This window comes from Conger conger, chromosome 17 (assembly GCF_963514075.1).
Source record: "Conger conger chromosome 17, fConCon1.1, whole genome shotgun sequence".
In the NCBI taxonomy this organism is placed as follows: Eukaryota; Metazoa; Chordata; class Actinopteri; order Anguilliformes; family Congridae; genus Conger; species Conger conger.
The window spans coordinates 17346853-17368028 of record NC_083776.1 but is presented as its reverse complement, the minus strand read 5'-3'; the positions used below and the strand labels follow the sequence as shown (position 1 = coordinate 17368028).

General features: G+C 44.2%; 2 protein-coding genes across 5 annotated transcripts in view; both read left to right on the top strand.

Moving 5' to 3' along the window:
- The window catches only part of LOC133116231 (striated muscle preferentially expressed protein kinase-like), an 84733-nt gene extending 72279 nt beyond the window's left edge, over positions 1-12454 (top strand). For all 4 annotated transcript variants that reach the window (XM_061225600.1, XM_061225599.1, XM_061225602.1 and 1 more), the window contains 8 exons: positions 764-886; positions 1810-1974; positions 3062-4010; positions 4973-5212; positions 5927-6150; positions 6539-6614; positions 7974-8123; positions 9018-12454. In XM_061225600.1, coding sequence (XP_061081584.1) covers positions 764-886; positions 1810-1974; positions 3062-4010; positions 4973-5212; positions 5927-6150; positions 6539-6614; positions 7974-8123; positions 9018-9252 — 2162 coding nt within the window. In that variant the 3' untranslated portion in view covers positions 9253-12454. The remainder of the gene's footprint in view (positions 1-763; positions 887-1809; positions 1975-3061; positions 4011-4972; positions 5213-5926; positions 6151-6538; positions 6615-7973; positions 8124-9017) is intronic.
- Positions 12455-13760: 1306 nt separating this feature from the next.
- On the top strand, positions 13761-17512 carry LOC133116232 (SPEG neighbor protein-like). Its single transcript, XM_061225603.1, has 5 exons — positions 13761-13871; positions 15086-15186; positions 15521-15828; positions 16372-16513; positions 17279-17512. Exons 2-5 carry the CDS (start codon positions 15086-15088, stop codon positions 17415-17417), a joined length of 690 nt encoding a protein of 229 aa, XP_061081587.1. The 5' UTR covers positions 13761-13871; the 3' UTR covers positions 17418-17512.
- Positions 17513-21176: the final 3664 nt, after the last annotated feature.

The window sequence follows — 21176 nt, the reverse complement described above, 5'->3', positions numbered from 1 at the left end:
TGTATGAGTCCATACAGTATCTCCTATGTAAGACTTGATGTAACACTTTTTTTCTTATTTAATGCATTTTACTGTGTATGGTGCTTAACTTTATGTTGTAGTTTTATGTATGTACTGTAGTTTCTAAGTACTACGTACTATGAATGCATATTTCTGGATTAATGGCTACTATTGTGGCCTTAATGACACCAGCTCTTTGTTGCCTGTTTAAAGCTAGTGTATGTAAGTAGCTCTGGAAGTTAGTGTCAGCTAAATGCCCGGATGCAGTGTGATTCTGGAGGGAGAAGGCTGTTGAGCCTGAAGAGAGTGGCTGTGGGGCTGGGTTCCTGCTGCCCCCCAGTGTGATCTATGCCAGCTCTTCCAGGGTATAGGTAATGCTAATGATAGTGCTAATGCTAACACGTTCCTCATTAGGCCATCCAGGTATTCGTTCAGAGGGTAATAAATTACAGCTGTGACAAACGTTGTCTCCAGCTTGGCTGATGAGACAAGGTGACTCACGGGGACGGTGGTTTGCATCGGCTGCTTCGATGCATATTTCTAAAACGAATTGCATTTGTGCTCTGAGCCTCTACCTTGTCCCTGTCCCATGTTGCATGTCACCTTCGGTTTCAAATGCAGGGGTAAAAATTAGCGTCCTTCACCTCCAATCTCGTCAGAAGCCAGTGCGTGGTCATTTGGGAGCTCCTATTGAAAATAAAGTGAATTCTGGGTGAATTTTGGGTGTGACCCATGCGCTGTGTCTCTGTCCCTGTCTGACCAGGCCTGCCAAACCGCCCTGGGACCCCAGAGATCCCACAGAAGTACAGGAACACCGCCCTGGTGCTGTGGAGGCCTTCAGACACCCTGGCCCCCTGCACGTACTCCCTGGAGAGGAGGACTGAGGGTGGGTCCCTGCTCAGCTCTTACACCAAAATATGGGCAAATATGGGCCTGAACTGTTAAATCAATGTTTGTCCTTCATTTCAATCCACCATTTTTTTCTTCACTTATAATCAGGCTAGGCATTTCATTTTCTAGCTATTTAAATAGGAATAACACAATATATGATCTGTGAGATAAGAATGGTGTGAATATTACATTGTTGACAGAAATATATTCATTTTATTACATTTGCATGTATATTCTTCTTTTTTTTAATCAAATATGCAACTCATGAAAACATATGGCAGGGATCAGCAACTGCTGTTTTTCTACCCTCCCTTTACCTGGAAGGTGTGAAGACAGTCTGGCCAATCAGTAGCAGTAGTAATTACCTGGGAGAAAAGAAAACCAGGGCTGGATTTAGATTTGAGAGGCAGGGTAATGATCCCTGACAAATGGAATATTCAAAGTGTCTCATATAACAAAGTCTATGCAAGGAAATGGGTCAAGGGTTTTCATTTTTGAGAAGATATTATAGAGGATATGTGTCTATTCATACTACAGTATAAGGTTATACTCTTAATACAGTAGTGCAGTGGGTAGCATTACCTTTCAGCACAAAGGTTGTGGGTTTGAATCCCGGCCTGTGTGGAGTTGGCATGTTCTCCCCATGTCTGTGGGTTTCCTCCGGATACTCCGGTTTCCTCCCACAGTCCAAACACAGGCAGGGTAGATTAGTTGGAGAGTCTAAATTGGTATGGTATGAGTGTGTGAATGAATGGTGTGTGTGCCCTATGATCGATTGGCAACCCGTCCAGCTTGTATTCCTGCCGATCTCAAGAGAGATGTGACTAGTCTGCATCAGGTAGTTACTGAGACAACACATACAGCAGTACCTGTACATGTTAATGTTTCACCCTTCCTTTTGTCTGTCTTTCTCTCCAGGTGAAGCAAACTGGCTGATTGTAGCGACTGGTGTGGCTGAGTGCTACTACAATGCCACTGAACTTCCACCAGGGGGCACCTTCAGGTTCAGGGTGGCCTGCGTCAACAAGGCCGGCCAAGGGCCCTACAGCAACCTCTCCGAGAAAGTGTGCCTGGACTCTACAGGTACGTGTGTGTTTGGACTCTACAGGTATGTGTGTGTGGGCTCTACAGGTATGAGATTGTGTGTGTGTGGAGTCTTACAGGTGTGTGTGTGTGTGAACTCTACAGGTATGAGGGTGTGCGTGGGGTCTACAGGTATGAGTATGTGTGTGTGTGTGTGTGGACTCTCCAGGTATGAGGGTGTGTGTGGGGTCTACAGGTATGAGTGTGTGTGTGTGTGTGTGTGTGGACTCTTCAGGTATGAGGGTGTGTGTGGGGTCTACAGGTATGAGTGTGTGTGTGTGGAGTCTACAGGTATGAGTGTGTGTGTGTGGACTCTCCAGGTATGAGTGTGTGTGGACTCTACAGTAGACACTTACAGGAAATGTGCTTTGCACGTCCAGATATTTCAATAAAACAATCACATATATTGTACAAATGTAAATGTATCACCAAATTGATTTAGATAAAGAAAGTGGCAGATTTGATAGGGTACCATATATTTTTAAGCAATATTTACCAGCAATATTTAATGTTCTTGTCTTTACAATTTACACTTCCAAATATCTTTAAAAGGAATATACAAGAAAAGCTTTCTGACAATCTTGTGAAAGAGAATGTTATCAGTCATTTGAGTGTTTCAGGAGCAGGACGTTTTTGGGGATGAACATTTTGTTTTCATTTCTGTTCAAGGCTTCATGCACACAGCGGGAAACAGATTTGCTGCCTGACGTTGCCCTCAGCTGTAGATATTATTCTGATTGAGTCACCATATTTTTGACAAGAATAACATTACGGTTTCTGACTGAATTCTAGGGCTGCAATTCAGTCATTTGTCCGTATTGTTGACTAACCATTGAAAGCAAGAATGACTTTTTGTCTTTCACAGACACATTTTGAGTTCAAGAATCATAAAACTAAGTTGACAAACTGAGTTTGTGAAGGAAACGTATAACACTTGCATGAACTTGTAAGTCAGAGTTGGGGACGTCTTAATTATATACAGGCCAAAGCTCTTGGTTTCTCTGTCCAAAATAGGTTCAGTACACAGACTTTATTGGGAAGAAAACTTGGTGAAGCACATAGCATAATAAATTATTTAATTCAACAGGAACCAAACCTTCTGGCATTGTCATCGTGAAGACCGTCCCTTCCCTGAAGCTTGCGGTCGTGACCACTCCAGAGAGCGGTCCGGTTACCGATTCTCCTGTTACAACCCAAGCTCCTGCTCCTTCCCCACCTCAAAAGTCTGCCCCCAAACCGACCCGCCCTTCCCCTCCGAGGGAGGCTGTTGCCCCTGCCCCCAAACCCACCCGACCTTCCCCACCTCGAGAATCTGCCCCCAAACCAACCCGGCCATCCCCACCCCGAGAATCTGCCCCCAAACCAACCCGCCCCTCCCCACCCCGAGAATCTGTTGCCCCTGCCACCAAACCCACCCGTCCTTCCCCACCTCGAAGCATTGCCGCTGGGGTCGCTAAGCCTCCGTCCCCCACCCCTCCAGCTGATGTGCCTTCTGCCCCCCCGGCCAAGCCCTCCCCACCCCACCGCACCGTCACACCCATCCAGATCTCCCCCTCCGTCACCCCCACCAAGGCAAAGACCACCCTAAACATTACCGTCACCACCGCCTCAACCGCAGCGCCTCCCACTCAGACCCAAGTCCTGTCCACCAAGGCCCTGCCTCCCATCCTGCCCAAACCACAGAGCCCTGTCAACGTGGTCCCTCCCCTGTCTCAGACCGCCCCGCCCCCTCTGGTGTCCCCGCCCCCGGCCATTGGTAAGCCAATCTCCTCTGTGCCCCTGTACGCCCCCTCCCCCACAGCCCCCGCCCAGGTGGTCAGCCCCTCCCTCTCCCCCCCTGTTGTCCTGGTGACCAGCCTGAGCCCTGTGGGCGACGGCACCACCACACCCTCCAGACTGACCCCCACGGGACGTGCCACGCCCTCCGGGCGAATCACACCCTCTGGCCGCAGGACGCCCTTGGGCAAGCCTGGAGAGACCAGCCTACGGCAGGGGGTCCCCCAGAAACCCTACACCTTCATGGACGAAAAGGCCAGGTAACGCCCTGCAACTCAACTATTACTGAATAATTACTGTAGAGGCGGGGGAACTTTGCCACGGCAGCCATTTTGTGCCAAAGCTTCTGTCACAGATTAGTTTAGCTTGAGCAGAATGGAATCATTCAGCCAGCTAATCTACAGTACATTGTCCCTGTCATTGCATTGGTGCATAAATGATCATTCATCACGGTTTGACGACTTTCTTAGTATAGCTATGTAATGATAATGGCTTTTTCTGCAGTGCTTTTCTTGTATGGGGCACCAAGTGCAATTCACCGTAAAAGCAGAGACGCAATAAAGCAGAGTAGCGACAATACACATAAAACGGTAATAAAATTTAATTTGTTTAATAAGGTGAGAAGCAGGTTTTTAAAAATGGGTCTTAAACTTGATATAAGAGATGACACTGAGGCAGATTTTTCCATAAAACTGGAGCCGTGCTGCAGATTTTGTGCCCTTTCCTGTTTTAACATTTGTGGCCGGGACACTGAGAAGGTCTTTCCTTAAGGGCGTGTTTTAAAGAGATTAACAGCGCATTCTAGGGCTGTCATATGATACTTCACTATGTGCTGGGTAGTTGAAGATAGAATTTATTACCATATATGCTCCATGCTGCTGCAGGTCTGACTGTAATTGGTCCTTTATAATGGAATGTTAAAGCGATAGCTCTCTTTTTTTATTTCAGTTTTTTTATAAGCATGTTTGTCATTGGTCCAGACAGTTTGTGGATGCTATCGTGGATATTTCAGATATTTTGGGTAATCCCTTTAATGAATTTACAAGCCTCAATCAAATTACCCAAAGTCTACTTTTACTAAGCTTAGAGAGATTATGCATCTTAAGCCTTTCCTCATAAGTTTTATCTTTTATATATGGAATCAATCTGGTTGCCCTTTTCTCCTGTAATGGACCGTGTGCGGTTGTGCTTTAAACAGAAGGTTGCTGTTTCTCTCGCACAGGGGCCGTTTCGGCGTGATCAGAGAGTGCCGGGAGAACGCCACGGGGAACCTGTTCATGGCGAAGATCGTGCCATACGAGCCGGACAGCAAGCAGGCGGTGCTGCAGGAGTACGACATCCTCAAGTCCCTGCACCACGAGCGCATCATGGCGCTGCACGAGGCCTACGTCACGCCCCGATACCTGGTGCTCATCTCCGAGTGCTGCACAGGGAAGGAGCTGCTCTACAGCCTAATCGACAGGTGTGTGTGTGTGTGAGCTGCTCTACAGCCTCATCGACAGGTGTGTGTGTGTGTGTGTGTGTGTGTGTGAGCTACTCTATAGCCCAATCAACAGGTGTGTGTGTGTGTGTGTGTGTGTGTGAGAGCTACTCTATAGCCCGATCAACAGGTATGTGTGTGTGAGCTACTCTATAGCCCGATCAACGGGTATGTGTGTGTTTTTGTGAGCGATACTCTACAGCCTGATTGACAGGTGTGTGTGTGTTTGTGAGATACTCTACAGCCTGATCCACAAAAATGGTAAAACTCAACAAGCAAATAGTGATTAGCTGAAATATTATGTAAAAAAAAAAATGTTAAGTGCACTTTTCAAAGTGTCCTTTTTCAATCAAGGGTTAAATCACAGTGCTTCTCTGTTGGGTCCACAAAAAGCTTTCCAATGTCCAAGTCCTCCTCTCCCTGCTTTGTTGGCAGGCTTCTTTATGTCTCCCGCTCTGGCATCAATCAGGTAGCTTAAACACCTACACCACTCTTATTGATGGTGGCCATCGGGAAATGGAGTCTTTGGATATGCAACCATTTTGTATTGTAGTCCTTCATGTGCCCACCAGATGGGGACATAGCGACCATTATTAACTTGGCCCCTTGTGATGCCACAGCGTGTGTATTGGTGTACATTGATGTGATGTAGGGCTTTGGGGTCGCTGTACTCACCCGCTGCTTGTACCTCTCCAGGTTCCGCTACTCGGAGGACGATGTGGTGTCCTACCTGGTCCAGATCCTGCAGGGGCTCGATTACCTGCATAACCGCCGCATTCTGCACCTGGACATCAAGCCTGAAAACATCATCGTCACCCCCATGAACTCCGTCAAAATCATTGACTTCGGCAGCGCACAAAACTTCAACCCGCTCTTCCTCAAACATTACAGCCACCGGATGGGGACGCTAGAATACATGTGTGAGTCCAGCTTCTGAGAACACATCCTGCTGAGCACAGAAAGGACAAGCAGCTTTTATTTCTCCATTAAACACAATGGGCTTTTATTTATTTAGACACAGATTAAGCATAGTACTGGACTATAAATGTCAATAATTGTCTATAAATGATCTCAATATTCACTTCTCTCCCATGTTGAAAGACACATCTTGATACATTTGTTGATAATTTTTACTTACAGATAAGTGTTCATGTGTTCTCTGGCACTGTAGTGAGAGTGTAGTGTAGTGTGCTTTGCAGATCGTCAAACTATGAATACTAAATGTTATGTAATTATGAGTCAGAGTTAGACAGGGAATGTTGGCTTGCCTCGTTTTCTAACGCTACGTTCCTGTCACTGCACTAACAGCTCCAGAGATGCTGAAAGGGGACGTGGTGGGACCCCCTGCTGACATGTGGAGTATCGGGGTCCTGACCTTCATCATGTGAGTCCAAGTCCTAAGGAGTAATAGTATGAGGGACTTTATCTGAGCAGGGTATTGTGGGAAGTGGAGTCCCACAGGAGTCCAAGTCCTAAGGAGTTATCGTATGAGGGACTTTATCTGAGCAGGGTATTGTGGGAAGTGGAGTCCCACAGTAGTCCAAGTCCTAAGGAGTAATTGTATGAGGGACTTTATCTGAGCAGGATATTGTGAGAAGTGGAGTCCCACAGGGATCGGTGCTGGGACTCATTTCCATAAATGTTCTTGACAGAGACATTGAAAGTACTTTACTACATTTGCAGCTGATACAAAACTGAGAGATTTAGCTAACAGTTAACCGCTAACAGTTTAGAATCTACTAAAGTAATCCAGGAATATTTCAACAGAATCCAGAAGTTGGCGGAAACCTGCCAAATTAAATTCAATGTAACTAAAAGTTCTACGCATGGGAATTAAACATAAGGCAGGGTTACTTTATGGATGGAACAAAATTGGAATGTGCTCAAGTTCAGGGTAATAGCTGGTCAAACCCTTTCAGGTTCTAGTCAATGTGCTGTAGCAGTAAAGAAAGGGCCAACAGGATGCTAGGATACCTAGCCAAGAGTATTGAGTGTAAAATTGAGTAAAAATCTAAGCCTCACCTTATGACCCTTGACAGACTACACTTAAGAGTACTGTGTGCTGTGTGCAGTTCACACACTACAAGAAAGCTATAGAGGTGCTGGAAAAGGTTCAAAGAAGGGCAACCAGATTGATTCCATATATAAAATATAAAACTTAAGAAGAAAGGCTTAAGATGCCTTAATCTCTTTAAGCTTAGTAAAAGAAGACTTTATTGAGGATATTAAATTAATTAAAGGGATTATCAAAGTGAACTAACAGCAGGTGGGCATAGATGGAAATTGTCAAAGGATAAATTCCACAAAGACATTAGCAAGTATTTCCTTACTCAGAGAGTGCTCACTGTGTAGAATAGCTCGCTAGGGACATGTAGTGGTGGCAGAAACACTGGGCTTTTTCAAGACCAGGCTTCATACTGTGCTAGTATTTAGCTTTTAGGCAAACTAAGCAGTAGTTACACTTTAGTGGTAGGAAAAGGCTAGCATTTCTACGCTGAATGCCATGTTCTTGTCATTATGTTATGTCATTATATTAAGTGCAAAATGGTACAATGAGATAGGATTATGCTTTGAGGCAGGGCTTGAATATTGAAAATTCAATCTTAGATCTCAAAACTACACTATGTTCACTCGTTCTGCTTCAGCTCCATCCCAGGATGATGATAACTTGCGTTGAGTTCTGAGCTGGTGGCTTTGCATGAGCAGGCAGGGTTTTGAGTGGGGGTTTGTGGTCTTTCCTCAGGCTCAGCGGCAGACTGCCTTTCATGGAGAAAGACACACAGGAGACCGAAGTCAAAATCCTGGCCGCCAGATTTGACCTCAGCAAGATCTACCCAAATGTATCCCAGAGTGCATCTCTGTTCCTGAAAAAGATCCTGTGCAGCTATCCATGGTGAGTGCAGTGCTTCTAAGGTGTCCTAGACTTACTAATATTGAAGATACTCATTTCAATAAAAGTGCTTTTGTCTTTATAGAGTTCAGTGTGAACATATATATACTTTCATATATAATTGTCTGTGGGGTATTTGACATGTATTGGGGGGCAGTGTAGTGTGATGAAGTTGTAGGTTTGATTACCAGCTTGGTCACTGACCTTGTAGCCTTGAGCAAGGTGCTCAAGCTAAACTTTTTCAGTAAAGTATACAGCTGGGAAAATTGATTTTATGTAAAAAATGGCAAATTGTAGAAGTCATTTTGGGTGTTAGCAAAGAGTGTTAGCTTAAATATAATACATCATTTAATGCACATTGATTTGCATTAATTTGCAACTCAGCACATGCAGTGTCCTTTGTTTTTGCAAACATTGTATATTAGTCATCGTCATAGCATCTGCATGAACTTTGTTTGTTGAGCTGTATAGTTTGAACACTTCAACAAGGAGTGCCTTAAATGCTTATACAACATTCAGGTTAGGCTACTTGGGGGTGGGCAGTAACAGCCCTGTATAGGTTATGGTGGGTTATGTAGGTTAAGGTACATTTTCAATAATTAGTAAATAATTTCAGTGTTTTGTGTCACCATGTAATCCAAAAAGATTTTGGATACACTGGTGAAATCAAGGATAACTGCAATTTATGCTTAAGATGCAGCAGCATGATGGTCCCTGGGGCTTAGCAGTGGGTGGTTAACAGGCTAACGGGCATGTTTGTGTTGACAGTCCGTGAGGCTTAGCAGTGGGTGGCTAATGGGCTAACGTGCTAATGGATTTGTTTGGCTTGACATTTCCTGGGGCTTAGCGGCGGGTGGCTAACGAGCTAACATGCTAACGGGTGCGTTTGGTTTACAGGGCACGCCCCACCATTAAGGACTGCTTCAGTAACGCCTGGCTGCAGGACGCATACCTGATGAAGCTCCGGCGGCAGACGCTCACCTTCACCACCACCCGTCTGAAGGAGCACGTGGTGGAGCAGCAGCGGCGACGCTCCGAGGCAGCCACCAAACACAAGGTCCTCTTGCGCTCATACCAGAGCACGCCGACTACGCCAACCACACCTACGCCCACCACGCCCGGCACCAAGTGAGCCAGCCAGCGCAGCCCTGGAGGGCCAGGGGGCAGGCAGGGCAGGGGGGGGGGCAGAGGGGAGATAGCATGTCAGGGCCTCCAGGAGGAAGGAGTAAGACACGCTCCCTGACCTCCGACCCCCGACCCCACCCCCTTCTGCTCCAGACCTGAGGGCCGAGGCTTTGTTTCCACCACCCCCACCCCTTTTGAGGTGGGGCAGGGCAGGGCTCCGTGGCAGACTGGCCACACCCACACAGGCCTAGTCCTCAGAGACCTGATGACAGGACGCCTCGCTCCTGAAACCAGACTGGCTCCCAAAGCAGATACCTCACCGCCCGTCCGACAGCATGCTTCTGCTTCTGTGTTCTGTACAGGAGCCGTTTCCCCTCAAACCTCTCGCCTCCTTCTTAACTCCAGTCTTGCCCCCTGAGCGTCAGTCACTGCAGATGGATTGGGCTGAGAAGAGTGGAGAATGCTGAGCCATTACAGAATGAGGAATCACATTCTCTGACTGAAGCTCTCTTCTCTAAAAATCTCTAAAAAAGATCCAGCTCTAGCACCGTTGATGAAAGTGTAAGGTGATGTGATTATGTAATGTTACCCAGCATCACACTGGGAACTTACTTGCGGAGAAGTAAAGTGTTCATCTTTCTCTTCTGCATTTAAAAGCTTAGTCATGTTATTTTCTTGTGTTAATTATTTTATCAGTAATTATCAGTGTACATCAAGAGTTTTCGCAGCAGTCGCAATGATTGACAGTAAATATGGGTAAATATTTTTCCGACAAGTTATCCAGTGTCATTGCAAGACAAAACATTAAAACAAATGTTTCTTTCATGGATCCCGTGGTTATAGGCTGTGGTCTGACCTCAGTCAATACTAGAGTGTCATGGTCAGAACTACGTACAACCACTAGCACAGGAAGGGAAGGAGAAGGTGGCTGTACTGAAGCACCTTTAAACCTTTCAGTGACACCTGCTAGTTCTGTAGAGTTCTTATACATCCACAAGGAAGTCATGACCACCAAATATCACTGGTATGTACAGAACAGCTGCTAAAGATGGCCTCATTAGTCAGGACTCTAGATAAGCTATATCTTTGTTATGTTCTATAATGCCAGTTTGTGGAAAATGGAGAGAGACTGCCCGATGACGGAGGCAGGTGGGTGTACAGGATCACAGAAAAAGGAGGGTATGAAGTGGGGATGTTTGGAAAGGGAGCTCCTGCAGTTATTCCTTAGCTTCACCTTGGGCCACACCTTTATCAGTCCTGTGGCAGGCCCTGACAACACAGATGTGTGCCCATGCAGATTCTGCCTGTTCAATGTATGGAGCTAAACTCCTTCCTCCAGATTGGCTGTCATAAGTCAGATTCTATTTTCGAAAAAGAGAGAACTAGTTTTCACTGAACAAAGTAGGATTTGCATTTTTATTTTATGTCATTTTTATTTACTTTATTTTATTTTTATTTTTGGGAAGCATGTATGTCTCTGGCACATGAAGCATTCACTATAAAAAATAACCTGGCCTAACACTTTTCTGGCTTTAACTCTTATCTGTCTTGTGGTAGTACTTTTTCTGTACTTACTGCATAGTCACACCCCTGCAATATGTTTTTTTTATTTTTAAATATGATATGACTGAATTTAATTGTGATAGGAATCCATGCTGATGAATTTCAAATTAAGATTTTTTAAATCACAAATTGTCAGCATAGCATGTATTGAAATTACCTTTTGGATTTGATATAGCTTACTGACATTTTGAAATGAATTGGCAAAAAACAACAGTTTTGTTTGTTTCAGAAAACAAGAATGGGAAAATGACAAAATACAAAACAATACATACCTACATAGCTGAAAAAATATTTTTAAAATGATTTTGAAACATTGAAATCAGTGTTTTCTGTTTTTTTTTCCGTTGGAGTAATTTACAATATCAATACATGAACTAGGATTGATGTTGGACACAACCTATGATATTGGTTTAATAGAGTAGAAGTATTGTACTTGATATGGTGTGTAACCAGGAAATTAGTGACAGCACTAATATGGGTCGTGTACCGTAGCTGATTGTAAAATTCCCTTTTATTTTCCAATTTTTTGAGCAAATGCAACAGTGTTTTTTGGCAATAGACTGTTTACAGAAGTCTTCTTGAATGTGTAATTGGACTTTGTGGTCAAGTGTGAGAATGTCGATTAGCTGCTTGCGTAATACAGTCAGTATGTTTGGCGTGAAGCTGTCATAGAACTGTGATTCAATAACAGAACAAACTGTTGTGTTCCTTATCTATGGAGTAAATCTGGGAGTGTTCCTTCAAAGCCTCGGTGTTCATTACGGATGATATTATCCTCAGAATATTTCACATTGGTATGGTTGGTCATATAGGAAGAGCCCACAAGGATATTTTTGTTTGTTTGTTTTTTATGATCTTTTACGTTGACTGTGTATATATAGACAGGATGCCTTGAGAGTTCTTGTGAATGTTATTAGAGTTTATGGGGGATTCTTGCACAGCCCAGCATAACATACAGTACGGTGAACTGCATTCTTGCATTTGGAGAAAATTAAGCAGAATTCAGAGCAGTTACGCCACATAAATGTTGAATGTCGAGACGAGTTACACACCAGGTTGTGGTTCTGGTCACGTGCCACTGATTTCCAGGGCACGGGCATTCATAGATATGAATGCCTTTCTGTACTCTGTCACTATGGAAACAGTACAGTACCTGCCCCCGACCGTTAATTTTGGGTTCCTGTTTCCAGGTCTCTAGATGCCCCCCTCCCCGCCCCCCACCCAACAGGAAGCCCAGTCCAAAGGACAGGCTTCATGGGGCAGGCTCGTTCCCAGGGCAGGCCTTGCAGAGTTTAGTACATCTTAGTGGGTCATTAAACGGTTACATGTGGGGAATCTTTGGGTTTGTGAAAGACCCTTCGGCATTAAAGATGCTCCCTCCATTCAGCACCAGCTCTTGGGAACGAGCCTCTTTAAAACCCACAGACAGGAGCATGCCATGTGTAAATTCACAGCAGTTGACGGTCCTTTTCAATCGTATGTAAAGTGTTTTTTTCCAGTGGTTTTGTTTATTTATTTATTTATTGTTCAGACTCCAGTTGGAAACTTTTACAACTTTGTGGAATTACTCATTTAACTCTGGTGTGGCTCGACGGCATGATAGCTGAGTACAAAGACTCCTAATAAAAAGCGTATGACAAACTGTAGTCTGTGTTCTGTGGGTGTGTACTGGGTTTGTGTTTTATATAGTCCTAAGACCCAGCAATTCATTGTTTTCCCTCTAGGGGTCACAAGAATCTGGTATTAATCTGAAGAACCATATGTTCTACTCAGCTAAAGCCTACACTACAAGGGACATTGAATAAGAAGAGAATGTAAGTAATACTATTTAAAAAAATAAAATTCTTTCTGCCAGTTCTCTGGAGGATAAATAACTGTTTGGGGTAAATCTCGTTGAAATTCATGATACTGCACTGCAGTAGGTATCTGATGGCATCAGTACTAGCAAAATAAATGAATAAAATCCCACTCAATGTGTACACTCAAGATAAACAACACAATATATTAGAAAATAAATTACGTTTGTGAAGATAATTGAAAATTCATATCAGATCATTAACATCCAGTTATCTAGCAGGCATTACAGCATGTGAATATTTAGAGTTGTTTGAGTTATGAGAAGACACACATTAATGCAGTGGCTTGTTGAAACAATCAAATGTATCGATTCCAAGCCAGGAAACCTTTTACATTTTCTCTTTAAAACTACAGTCAATTTTAATTTATCAGTTTGTTATTAACTATAGCATCCATAGATCTAACAATGATATATTCATGTAACTTGTGTTATTTACAGGATATCACTGTTGGGCAGTGCTTATACCGAACACAGTGTGCACAAGATAGATAAAAACATTTTCTTAAGAGCAGAGACCTGCTTCCCACAAACATTAGACAAGAGCGCTCATCGACTATCTGGGAAACCCTTTCCAGGCATTTGTACCACAGAACTATGGACAAAAGTGAACATACTCAACTTACATCTGAGTCCCAGGAGGACATGGAAGAGAGAAAGAGAGAATGTGACGAGACAAACAATTGTCTCTAAAAGCTGGAGCAGGAATGTGACTGGGCGTGGTGTAGGGGTGGTGACTCCATATAGAAAAGGCCATCAGTTGGAGCCGGTCAATCAGTGCAGTGCATTATGTACTTCTCATCTGCTCTATACTGAACTCCACCTGTTCGCATTTGCACAAGGGACCACTCACGTTCCCCCCCCCCCCCCCCCCCCCCCCATTTCCTTAGCATCCACTCCCCAGCATCAGTGCCCCTCTGACCCCCCAGGGGCATTGGATGTAAGGGCTATATAAGGTCCGGCTGGCAGCAGGGGGCAGCGCATCATTTATCAGTGCTGCCACACTCAGGAATCCCCACATCCTCCAAAGAAGGCCATGTTCTGGAATGTTCTGGCCTCCTCCCTGGCCCGGCTACAGCGATGAATCCCCTACGGACAGCCCTGTACATTATATATACATATTACACCCGCCCGGAGGGGTGGCAGCCCACCATCTGTGAGAGCGAGAGGAGGACTCCACCAGGACCGTCTCTCGGACCGCTTCCAGGGTAAGGCACACCATTCCTGTTTTTTGTACAGACAGGTGGGCAAAGAGCCCTGCTTTTCTGCTGTTGAACAGGCATATTCGATCAGTTTGGGCGGGCCAAGGTTTGCATCTGTTCTAATAAGGTAAGATTCTGGTGATATCACCATGGTTATGTCGAGAAGATTTTTATATTGTGTGAGATCATAGAATTAGCTTAAACAGCAAAAAGTAGGACGATGGATGGAGTGTTTGACCTGGGCCATATACACGATTGTTTTGGGCTCAAATACTTTTTTGTGCTCGACTGGTGATGGGTATGCACTTTGTCTGGATAAGAGCATCTGCCAAATACCAATACATGTAATGTATTATAATGATTGATCTTTCTATTGAGCCAACCAAGATGACCAGTATTTCATAGGTTCCAATACACCAGACAAGCTCAGTAACGTGTCGAAAAATATTCAAATCCAAAACAATTACGTATTTGACCCATGTTTGACTCCAGTTCTGGGTGGGCAGGTCTGTATGATGGCATTAACTTGATTCCCCCGGCTTTGCCTTCTAACAGCTGTGTAACCAGAGCAGGGTAAGATCAAGATTGAGCTTATTAAATAATCAAGAACAGAAGTTGGCACGAAATCCCAAAATGGAGCAGTCCTATTTGTTCACACATGGGACAGTGTGATAACTTTTACTCCGTTTGATCAAAGACATGGAGCCCAGAGACTACATATGAGAATTAGCCTCCCTGGTTAGCACATGGCACAATTACAGTAATATTGTTAAGGTGCATTGTCCCATCAACTAAATAAAGGATTCTTACTAGCATCCGCTGGTTCTATGGGCAGTGTACTGTAGTCTGATTTAGTTCCACATTGGACGTAGAAAACTACACTAACCTTACCCCCTGGGCTTGAGTAACTCCAGGTAATGAGGCAAACACTGACAAATTCCATCAGTGTCTTAATGTTTTTTATCATTGAGAATCATATACGATATTTGAGATTCCCAAGCATTTTCAATCAAGGTAATAGCATTGTTAATGAACAGATTGTTGTTCAAATCAAATGTATCTTTTTTACATATTTGTCATATGATATGTGACACTTATTCATGAAATATTTCTGTGAGTGCTTAATTTGAATATATTTAAATGAAATATAATTGAGATTTGATGTGCTGTAGTCTGTTGGCTGTGAGGACTATAGGTAATTTCCTGTCTCGTCCTAATAGATGTCTGTGGCTGTGGCCCCGGCTGGGCTGACCCTTGACATTGGTGACCCGCAGGTCCAAGAGGCAGCGATTCGGATCCAGGCCTCATACAGGGGACACAGGTAGCTCTCCAGCGCCTACCAGCTGTGCTAATACTCAAAGCGCTGGGGGTGAGGCCTGTTCATATTTTGGCAGCAGACAGGGGTAGACCTGGATGCGCTTAAAACATGCATCTGCCAAAAGAGCTGGGTCTGCCCCCTCCTTCACACACACACACGCAGACACACACATGCACACATAAACACAAACATACGCACACAAACACACAGACACAGACACACACACACCACACACACACCCTATAAAAGCACACACAGGCATGCACAGATACACGTACACAGTCAGACATACACGCACACACACACACACACTGACTCTCTCCGGCCCTCCCTCCAGATCGCGTAAGGAGCTGAGGGAGAAGGGTCCTCCTAAGATCTTGCAGCCCCTGAAGGACGTGGTGCTGCTGGAGGGCAGCGCAGCCCGGCTGGAGTGCAGGGTGAGCGCGTTCCCCGACCCCTTCATCGTGTGGGCCAAGGACGGCGGCGAGCTGAAGGACGGGCTCAAGTACCGCTACGTGTTCGAGGACCCCGACGTGGTGGCGCTGGTGGTGCGTGATGGGACGCTGGAGGACCTGGGCCAGTACACCGTCACCATCAAAAACCCCTTTGGGATGACCACGGGATCCGCCCGTATCATCGTGGAGGGTGCGTACGCCCCAACACGCCTGCGCGTGGCCGAGACTCGCTCACCACTGCAATACAGAGCCATAACTTCTGTTTAAATGATAACTGATGATGATAACTCCTGAAAGCTCTCAGCTCTAACTACTGCTAGTGTTTCACAAGAGTGAATAAGTTTGATTCAGGGTGGCTCACACCCATGTTAAAGGCCCAGCTGCATATTTTGCGTGTTTTTGAGTTTTCCTTTTGTGTTCCAAACTGATCCAAGTAAAACCATTGCAATTGGCCACTGCAAACGTTTTGTGGGCGTTTTAGATACTAAAACCAGGAAGAGAACGCTGATGTGTGTGGGCCTGCTCTAGTACATGGATGGACCTAAGATTTGGGAGAAAAAGCATCAAAACTCGAAAAATATAGTTGGTCCAGCTTTGTATGCACAGGGTTCAACATCAACATTCCTAACCCATGAAGCTATTAAACTGAATCAGTGTTTGCTGCAGATTTCCTGCAGATGTTTGTGAGTGTGATAATACATGGTTAATCAGTGTGATGGGTTTAATCCTGCAGCTCCTGCAAGGATTACAAAAGGCCCAAACAATCAGACCGTGGTGGGCGGAGCCACCGTGGTGCTGAAGGCAGAGATTGGTGGAGAGCCGCCTCCAGATGTGGGCTGGCTCAGAGACGGGGAGGACATTGAGGAGGATGACAGGTAGGCCGTAAATACCCAACACCTGGCCCTAAATATCAAACACCTCGCCCTAAAACCTGGCCCTAAACAACCAACACCTGGCCCTAAATACCCAACAACTGACCCTAAAATCCCAACACCTGGCCCTAAATACCCAACACCTCGCCCTAAAAACCCAACACCTGGCCCTAAATATCAAACACCTCGCCCCAAAATCCCAACACCTGGCCCTGAATACCCAACACTTGGCCCTAAACAACGAACACCTGGCCCTAAATACCCAACACCTGGCCCTAAAAACCCAACACCTGGCCCTAAACACCCAGCACCTGGCCCTAAATACCCAACACCTGGCCATACATACCCAACACCTGGCCCTAAATACCCAACACCTGCCCTAAGCACCCAATACCTGGCCCTAAACAACCAACACATGGCCCTAAATAATAAACAAGGACGTCCTTTATAAACCATACTGAGGCATCAGCAGCGCTGAAAGGCCATGACGCAAAACAGACAGTTTTCAGCTTAGTGCCCATAACCAAAGCAAAAAAGCTGGCAGGCCATAATATTAGATATTGTAAAAATAAATAAGTCAATAAGGCAAATAAGTAAATAAGGCAATTCCCATCAGATTTTTGTATTATTTATTTCTTAGTTACCACCGCTTTCACAGGCCAAACCAAACCCTCCAGCAGGCCATAGTTTGGGCTCAGTTGTTAGGCACACTTGCTGCTAGTGCTTGCAGATTGACACAGTCCAACCATGAATGCCGCTGTTTTCCAGAGTGTTCTATGACATCGGGGAGACGACCACCATCCTGACCATCAAAAACGCGCAGCATGCAGATGCAGGGAAGTACGAGGTCTTTGTGGAGAACAACCTGGGAACGGACCAGTCCTTCGCCCGCGTCGATGTTCTATGAGCCCGAGAGAGGAGGCCACTGTCTCCCTCTCACAGAAGCTACCAGACCCCTCCCCCCCACTGTCAGCCACCCCATACCCCCCAACTCCACCCTCCCCAACTGTCAGCCCTGCTAAACCCCACCCTCCCCGACTGTCAGCCCCACCAGAACCCCCCCCCACTATCAGCCCCACCAGAACCCCCCCACCCCTCGACTGTCAGCCCCACCAGACCAAATTTCTCTGTGAAATAATAATCTGTTAAAATAATTTCTGTGCATATAATTAAACACTAATATAATTAATGTTTGCATTTATCACAATTTCTTATTAAAGCTTGTTCTGGATTATTGTTAACTGGTGAAGAGGTAGTATTTCCAAGTTTTTGTAGGAAACCTCTAGAAGAAAGACCTGTATAACTAGTTCCCTGCTTTCCCTTTGCAACTTTGTTATTTAATGCAATTTACTATCCTTCTTCAAATTATGACAACATGATCCTTTTCAGTTCCCTCTCTTGCAAGTATCACTTTTTAACATATTCTATTTTTACATCTATTTTAATATACTATCTATTTCCCATACATCTGAAGCACTGGGGCTTTACATCTTTTTCTACACACCTCGTGTAACAACCTGGAACCATAACTGACCATATTTTGACGCATTAAAAAAAAAATCACCACGAAAAGCAGATAAAGTAAAAATGCCAGAACCTCATATGTGTGTTATACCCATTTATATACATATTTGTTGAAATGACTTTGCTTCAGACTACAGTTGAAGTGCTATACATGAATGGAAAGGTTGTGTAAGGCAAGGTTATGTAAATTTGCAACACATCAAGAAAATGTGTAATGTATATGTATATGTATAATATTGTGAGAAATTTCATGAAATGTGCATTGTCATACATTTGATATTAATCGGCATCCAACAAGCATACCCTAAATCAGAGGTCCTCCATCTTACCCAGAAAGTGCCAGTCTGGGTGCAGGCTTTAGTCCAACCAAGCAGTTCCAAAGTGACAGTTAGGCAAATAGCCACGCATTACAACAGTGGTATGTACGAGAGCATCTCAGAACACACAACACGTCAAACCTCTAAGTGGATAGGCTACAGCAGCAGAAGATTTAATAAGTATAAAAATTGATTTCAAGAAGGCACTTGGTTGGTGATACCTGTATATATGAATGAAATATGAAAACTTTGTGGCACTTTGCATGCATATATATTGTGCTGGGTGGACAGTCTCACAATATGAGACAGCACATAAATGGTCATCTGGTTATCAGCAACCAAGAGCACAGAGGCCCATGTAAGGCTCTGCCCGTCCAAACATACATATCCGAGCTGGACATCCATGGCGACTGAGCACGCGTGGGATACATGACAGACGCGTTGCGAAAGGGAAGCTAGATCAGGTCCAGCGCACTGCCGTCACAGTCTGGAATATGCGTGCAATCTTGAGTAATGCATTGCTACTGCCAACTGTACGTTTTTCTCTGCGTTTTTTCTTTTTTTTTTTCCTTTTTCTTATGTGGCCTAAATGGGCGGGATAGGAAAACTATTTTCGACCAGGTGTCGGCACAACTGCAATATATTAAGATTGATCAGGTCTGTTGGATAATGAAAAAGTAAGCAATGGAACACAAGTTCTGATCCGTATGCGGGCGCGCGATGCTATTATAACAGGCCTACTATTGGGTGCAACTACGCAGCTCGTATTTCTGACGAGATGTTTTCCCGCGCTTCAAAAAAATTAAAATAATAATAATATAAACCCCTGATACCAATAAAATGCGCACGATTGTTCATTTATTATTTATTTAAACGACATGCGAGCTTTGGTGCTGACATCGTACAGTTTGCCATGAATACTGATGCTAACTAGCTAATCAAGGCGAGAGAGTTCACAAACTTTGGTGACTCTCCCTAGCCTAGCCTCCGTTCTACTTTGCGCAGTTTCAAGGCTCCCCTCGCTGACTGTTCTTTCCCACCAACAAAGTTGGGAGGAAACTTTGACAAAACTTTTAACCATACATTAAACGCAAGTATCTCACATATTGCATTAAACTTATCTCACAGATACCAATTAGAGAAATACCACCGGTTAAAAGCAAGAAATACCCGTGCTAATTTCGGAAAACTCATGCAAACACACCAGTATATGAAGAAAAAAGTACATCCCCCAAACGAATAAAGCGGATAGATCTCTGAAAACTTGTTTGCGCAGTTTTTTCTGAGTCTTAAACGGGCAACGTAGATTTACTGCCGATATTCCAGAGTATCAGGTTCTGTGTCTTTATAGGCGAGAAGGGTTGCCGCGTTCTTTTCAGGCATGAAAAGGAATAAATCAAATCAAAACATGCAAATAAACAAATAATCGCACAGTATATATGGTGTCATTATCAGAGAAACGAAATCTTGGGCTAGGGTTTGGGTGGCTGCATCAAGGAGAAAGTATAGCTGCTTTGCGACAAAGGCCCTTTGTAAAAAGCGCTACACAAATAAAAATTGAATTGAATTGAATAAAAAGTATGAAGTGATGGACGATGATATTACATTACACTACATTAATGGCATTTATCCAGAGCGACGTACAAAAAAGCGCAAAGTGCATACCCATAACCAGGGATAAGTGCGCTGAAAGGCCCTAGAGGGAAGTACAATTTCAACTGCTACCTGTACAACAAACATAAGGACCAGGGCCTATTTCATCATCTGGTTTCTTTTTAATCGTAATACACGCAAATGTATGAATAAATGCTTACCTAGTCAAACAAAACTAGCAAAGGTATCATCCTAATACACAAATAAATAACACACGTAAAGACAACAATTAAGGTTTACAGGGAGGGATGGGGAGAGGTGCAGCTTGAAGAGGTATGACGTTAAAATAAATCTGTTTACAGAAGAAATACTTCGAGCAATCCAGTTTGAGGCCGTGTAACTTATAGCGTAGGCTACTGTACTAAAACTCGGACACAGTCCACATATAGGCCTATTTAAAACACATGTTGAATGGCCGTCGTTACACAAAATAAGTGTTATTGTAGTTTTAGAGTCCTATCGGGTTAATAGTTTGGTTACTAACGGGATAGTCCAATAACCCATAGGACGGAGATAAATACGAGCCAAAGAGAGGCCGATGCAGGCTGTGTTTAATGCGAATCTGTTATGGAGCAACCACTTAGAATTAGCGAGGCCTAAGGGTGCCCGGTGTTTTCAAAGGACCACTGCGTCACTGACTCCGGGTAGGAGCTGCACCTCAATAGTCGCATTGTGTGTGACTTCCCGTCGCCGTTAGCTGCTACCCAGTTTGCATTCTGCACAGCCCCGCTGTCCACGAAGCGAAAGCAGACTGTGAAAATGCGCCGGGGTGCCAGGCCAGTATCGCGCCGCCTGAGCCCAGATTGACCCGTGCAAGCTGATCGCGACCATGCTCACTGGCGGTTCAAAAGGTTACTCTGGGATGGGGATCGTCCATGTCCTAAAATATATTTATGTTTACAGCTCGTTGCCTCTAGCCCGAGTCATGTTTTATTATTATTATTATTATTATTATTATTATTATTATTATTATTATTATTATTATTTTACTAACTGGCAGACAAATTGTAAGCAATTAATACCAAGTTGAAACATGAGCATACATTACTTTAACATTATATATCTTATTTAAGGAACAAAATTATGAAAAAAAATATTAACTGTATACAATTAAAATACGTACCATGTATCAGTCACTGTTAATATGTTTTGTCAATCAAATTGAGACAATA

Excerpts from the sequence above, each read along its gene's own strand:
- LOC133116232 (XM_061225603.1), top strand. The coding sequence starts at position 15,086 with ATGTCTGTGGCTGTGGCCCCGGCTGGGCTGACCCTTGACATTGGTGAC. Across the intron at positions 15,187-15,520 it reads GCCTCATACAGGGGACACAG|ATCGCGTAAGGAGCTGAGGG; the intron begins GTAGCTCTCCAG and ends CCCTCCCTCCAG. Across the intron at positions 15,829-16,371 it reads CGCCCGTATCATCGTGGAGG|CTCCTGCAAGGATTACAAAA; the intron begins GTGCGTACGCCC and ends TTAATCCTGCAG.